A 6000-nucleotide genomic window follows, 5' to 3' on the forward strand; every position below is an offset into this window, starting at 1 on the left:
ATTGGGTGGGTCCATTCCAAGAATCTTATAAGGTTTTCACAGGAAACAAGGGAACATAAGAAACTTCCAAATTGGTTCATATAAACTGTAAAAGTCCAATTACTGCATGTTGGTCTCTCCCAGTTAATGTGAAGACTTCAAGACTCAAGGCTTTGTAGAAATAAAGCCACTCTTAAGGATGTAACTTTGTAATGTGTTTGATGACAAGGGTAATGTTTCTTTCAGCCCTGAGGTGAGGAGTTATTAGAGCTCACGTTGCTGTCATATATTTTTGTATAGTTAATGGAGGTTAAATTAGGCAAATTGCACTGGCTGTAAATTTATTATAAGAAAATAACTAAATTACCTGTCTCTTTAAGGCCAGATTCAGTAATCTGGATGTCAGAAGAATATTGACTTTATGGTCAAGAAATAACCAGGGCACTTAGTGTTCTTAGACATCATTTGTTAGGTACAAACTGCAGATAGAACAAACTTTGGCTAATTGATTCAAGGCAGTGGTCAAGTTTCAAAATTGTGAGGAAGGCTAGTAACATGTTTCCATGATTGGGAGAAGCCAGTGTTGGGACTGGGGTGTACAAAGTTAAAAATCACACAACACCAGGTTATAGTCCAGCAGGTTTAATTGGAAGCACTAGCTTTCGGAGCGACGCTCCTTCATCAGGTGTTTGATGAACCACCTGATGAAGAAGCAGCACTTAGAAAGTTAGTGTTTCCAAATAAACCTGTTGGACTATAACCTGCTGTTGTCTGATTTTAAACATGTTTCCTGTTAGACAATAATTGTAAATATTAATCAGAAGCTGTTAGTTCCATGGGCCCAAGGGAATAGAGCTGGTTGTAAATGTAGCAGAATTACCTTTGAACAGTATGAAAAGAGCACATTAACGAAACTCTTACTTTAACTGGCGAAGCTAAAACTTGTCAGGAGAGCACTTATTAAAGTGCTTTGCTGGAAGAAAATTGACTAGGAGAAAGTGAGGACTGCAGATGCTGGAGATCAGAGTCGAGAGTGTGTGATGCTGGAAAAGCACAGCAGGTCAGGAAGCATCTGAGGAGCAGGAGAATCGATGTTTCAGACAAAAGCCCTTCATCAGGAATGAGGCTGGGAGCCTCGGAGGTAGAGAGATAAATGGGAGGGGGTGGGGCTGTGGGGAAGGTAGCTGAGAGTGCAATAGGTGGATGGTGGTGGGGATAAAGGTGATAGATCAGAGAGGAGGGTGAGCGGATAGGTGGGAAGGAAGATTGACAGATGGGACAGGTCATGAGGGTGGTGTTGAGCTGGAAGGTTGGAACTGGGGTAAGGTGGGGGGAGGGGAAATGAGGAAACTAGTGAAGTTCACATTGATGCCATGGGGTTGAAGGGTCTCACGTGGAAGATGAGATGTTGGATGGTGAGGGAGTGGTGACGGAGGAGGCCCAGGACCTGCATTTCCTCAGCAGAGTGGGAGGGGGAGTTGAAATGTTCGTCCACATGGCGGTGCGATTGGAAGAAAGTTGATAGGACCAGTAAATAGAAAGTCGGTTCAGGAGATGTAGAGACAGTTGGTAATGGGAGCTTAGGTAAGTGTTAAAGGGAGACAAGTTAGAGGTAGAAAGGGAAAGTGTGAAGTTGAGGAATTATAGAGACAGAGAATGGTTATGTAGCTATTAGGAGAGAAATGAAGAGCAAAAGAGCAACTGCTCAACAGGACGTGTACACAGCACAGTTCGAGCATTATGGTGGGCTATGAACTTTAGCAACAAAAATGAGCTAGGAAATTAAAGTTGAAATCTTTAAACTGCAGAGGAGTTAGTATGAGTGCATTACTTAAGATACTAAAGCACCAGCCTCAAGGAACAAGAATGGAAGACTGTAGATGTCTTTAGACAGATTGACATGTGTAGAACAAAAACAAAAAATGCTGGAGAAACTCAGTAGGTCTGTCAACATCTGCAGAAAGAGAAATGTCCAATATGGCTATCCTTTGAAACTGGTGTGTTGAACATCTGTATCATATGCTATGTTAATTAATTGTATATTAGGGATTAATATTTTGCTGTCTAATGACATTTGTTAGCTTGCTCATTTAGTTAATGATTGTCCTTTTCACCAATAAGGCCATTCCCCTTCAAAACGTTTCAGACTTTGGGATTTTATATTTCATCCAAAATATAACAAATCTCAACAATCTCTATTGTTCAGGCAAATGGTACACTATATTATAGTTTGAGTGTTAATGTACTTTACATCATGTAACCTTCTGTAAATCCAGCCATCATGTGAAAGTTCTTTGCATTTGATTATGCACAGCACAGAGAGTTCATGAGATATACCCTTTCCTATTAGGGAAGTTACCGACAGTAGCTTGCAATATTGTGTGCCACCTTCTGCTATATCCTGCACCTTTGCAACCTACTAATGTGATAAATTGGAAATATATCTATTGCAAAGTTCATTTACTGTTATGTTAAAAGTAGACAAGCAGGACACTGGAAGAACTCAGCAAGCCAGGCAGCATCAGGACTGTAGAAGGGTTACATCCGAACATTTCTCATCAGTTTTCACTCAGGAAAAGGAGAATATTGTAGAGGAGAAGAATGAGGTACGATATAATAGACTAGAAAGGATTGAGGTTAGTTACGCACAAGTGTTATCAATTCTAGAAGGAGTGAAAGTAGACAAGTCCCCTGGGTTGGATGGAATTTATTCGAGGATTCTCTGGGAAGCTAGGGAAGAGATAGCAGAGCCTTTGGTTTTGATATTTGAATCATCGTTGTCTACAGGTTTGGTACCAGAGGACTAGAGGATTGCAAATGTTGTGCCCTTGTTCAAGAAGGGCAGTAGAGATGACCCAGGTAATTGTGGACCAGTGCGCCTTACTTCTGTTGTAGGAAAGGTTTTGGAAAAGATTATAAGAGATAAGATTTAAATAATCATCGAGCAAGCAACAATTTGATTTCAGATAGTCAACATGGTTTTGTCAAGGGCAGGTCATGTCTCACCAGCCTCGTTGAGTTTTTTGAGTAGGTGACCAAGCATGTAGATGAGGGTAGGGCAGTTGACATGGTATACATGGACTTCAGTAAAGCCTTTGATAAGGTTCCACATGGTAAGCTGTTAGAGAAAATGCAGAGACATGGGATTGAGGGTGATTTAGCAGTTTGGATTAGAAACTGGCTTTCTGAAAGAAGGCAGCGAGTAGCAGTTGATCGAAAATATTCAGCCTGGAGTCCGATTACTAGTGGTATGCCAAAAAGGTCTGTTTTAGGACTACTGCTGTTTGTCATTTTTATAAATGACAGACGCAGGCATAGGTGGATGGATTAGTAAATTTGCAGATGGCACTAAAGTCGGTGGAGTAGTGGACAGTGTGGAAGAATGTTACAGGTTGCAGGGGGACTTGGATAAACTGCAGAATTGGGCTGAGAGATGGCAAATGGAGTTCAAAGTAGCTAAATGTGGGGTGATGCACTTTGGGAAGGATAACAGGAAGGCAGAATACTGGGTCAATGGAAAGATTCTTGGTAGTGGATATGCAGAGGGATCTTGGAGTCCATGTACATAGATCCCTGAAAGTTGCCACCCAGGTGGATAGTGCTGTTAAGAAGGCTTACGGTGTGTTCGGTTTCATTCATAGAGGGATTGAGTTCCGGAGCCACAATATCATGCTGCAACTGTACAAAACGCTGGTGCGGCCACACTTGGAATATTGTGTACAGTTCTGGTCACCCCATTACAGAAAGGATGTGGAAGCATTGGAAAAGGTGCAGAGGAGATTTACCAGGATGGTGCCTGGTCTGGAGGGAAGGTCTTATGAGGAAAGGCTGAGAGACTTGGGTCTATTCTCATTGGCATAAGAAGGCTAAGAGGGGATTTGAAAGAGACATACAAGATGATCAGAGGATTAGATAGGGTAGACAGTGAAAGTCTTTTTCCGAGGATGATGACGTCAGCTTGTACAAGGGGGCATAACTACAAATTGAGGGGTGATAGATTTAAGACAGATTTCAGAGGCAGGTTCTTTACACAGAGAGTGGTAAGGGCGTGGAATGCCTTACCTGCAAATGTAGTCAACTCAGCCACATTAGGGAGATTTAAACAATCCTTAGATAAGCACATGGATGGTGATGGGATAGTGTGGGGGAGGAGCTGAGAATAGTTCATAGGTGGGCACAACATTGAGGACTGAAGGGCCTGTTCTGTGCTGTGTTGTTCTATGTTCTATGTTCTAACGTTGACTTCTCCACCTCCTGATGCTGCTGGCTTGCTGTGTTCTTCCAGCCTCCTGCTTGTCTACTTAGGATTCCAGCATCTGCAGTTATTTTCTCTCTAGTTATGTTAAAAGTGCCAAATTTTCCAGGATTTTTTCAAACATGTGATAATGCCCAATGAATGCATGCCTCAGCGGTATAGCATTAAGGAGTCTTCTGACTCATCATGGTCAACTTGTTAATGCTGTGTTCTGTGACCTTAAAAAATGCAATGTATGGAGGGAACAAACACAAATAAAAATAATTTATCATGAAGAAGATAATTTTATGACAGTTATTGTGCAAATAAGCTATTGCTGCATTTCTGTATATCAGTTGCCAGTATAGACACAATGGCTGCTTCAAGGCCAGACTGTGTGAAGCTGTATGGCTATTGTTTCTCACAGATTCAATTTGATGGCTTGTGCAGATATCCTGTTCAATAATATGAATGCCAGCTACAAGACCAGAGTTATTGATGGCAAACCTTTCTTCTTTTGACCCCTTACTTTGTACTTTCCCCATATAACGGTGGGAATTGGTAATTTTTATTTCTCAACACTTTTGAGAGGCTAAGCGGTTAATCATTCAACCATTTGCTAGACTTTGACTATTTATAATCTAACATTTTTAAGCAGTCAAGTCTTATTTTCAAAGAATAATGCCATATACAGTTTTTAAACTTAAACAACTTCTGATAGGTAATGGCTACCAATTCATAGTTTTAATGCAGTTAAAGAGTGTGCATAAACTGGTTCCAATTTGTAGTATTACATTTAACAACATTTCACCAGAAGAATATATAGAAGGCAAATTCTAACACATATTGATTATTTTCTAATTCTGCAGAGTGCAATGGAACTCACTCACCAGTAATAGCAGATAAGAAGCTCGCAGCCAAGGAAAGTGCAATTGGATATGCAGAAATTTGTCTGAAACAAGAAAAAATAGTTCAATTATTTTAAATAAAATCATTCTTACTCTACTTTTACTTTATCTCTTGGCAGTGATAATTCTTTCTGTTGCATGAGTTGTATGAAAATGCCAATTTATTGACTACTTGCCTCTGGAGATAAGTTTAAAGTATTCGCCATTGACATCCACATAAAGCTGTCTAAATGGAAAGTCACTGAATGGCAATTGCCAATTCTGCCTTCACCCAACTTTCAGTTTCTCTCTTTTGGCCCACCTGAACAATAATGATACCTGCTCACTGACAAGGGTGACTTGGCATAGATCTGTTGTTAAAATTTGAATTACAAACTTGAATGTAAAGTACGTTTCATGCCCAAGTCATAATTTTCCATCAAACCACAAGGATTTGACACCATCTGGATGCATACCCACCTGTTCCCTATTAGGAATTCTTCTGTAGCTTTTCCCTTTACTCTTCTAGACTTTATAGCAAAGTAAATCCCAATTGCAGTAGACATAACAAGCATAGCGGCAAATACAACATAATCCCAGGCTTGCAAACTATTTTTCACAGACATATTTGCTTCTTCTGCTGAGGTAAAATCTGAGAAGCAATGATCAGATGTAGAATCCGGTTAAAAGTCCAAGATTTTATGAGGCACCACATGATCAAACTGGTCACTTCTCTCATTCGTGCTTAATTGTTTACCACAAATTTCAGAAAAGACACAACAATGCAATCTTCCAGGAACAGCTTGTGACCAGTCAAACAGTGGGAGATAGTGAGGACTGCAGATGCCAGAGATCAATCAAACAGTGGCCAAGAGTAGATTTTATTAAACTTTGTGCTAA

The 6000-nt window shown here is 40.3% G+C and overlaps 1 protein-coding gene across 1 annotated transcript in view; it reads right to left on the minus strand.

Moving 5' to 3' along the window:
- LOC122562290 (sodium-coupled monocarboxylate transporter 1-like) overlaps positions 1-5781 on the minus strand; it is a 69518-nt gene extending 63737 nt beyond the window's left edge. The window contains exons 1-2 of the mRNA XM_043715095.2: positions 5581-5781; positions 5104-5165 (exon numbers count right to left, since the gene is read on the minus strand). Of these exons, the coding sequence (XP_043571030.2) occupies positions 5104-5165; positions 5581-5726 (208 nt within the window). The 5' untranslated portion in view covers positions 5727-5781. The remainder of the gene's footprint in view (positions 1-5103; positions 5166-5580) is intronic.
- Between the last annotated feature and the right edge of the window lie 219 nt (positions 5782-6000).

The sequence above is a fragment of the Chiloscyllium plagiosum genome, unplaced genomic scaffold (assembly GCF_037043375.1).
Source record: "Chiloscyllium plagiosum isolate Xiang-an unplaced genomic scaffold, Cpla_swu_hap1 HiC_scaffold_25, whole genome shotgun sequence".
Lineage (NCBI taxonomy): Eukaryota > Metazoa > Chordata > Chondrichthyes > Orectolobiformes > Hemiscylliidae > Chiloscyllium > Chiloscyllium plagiosum.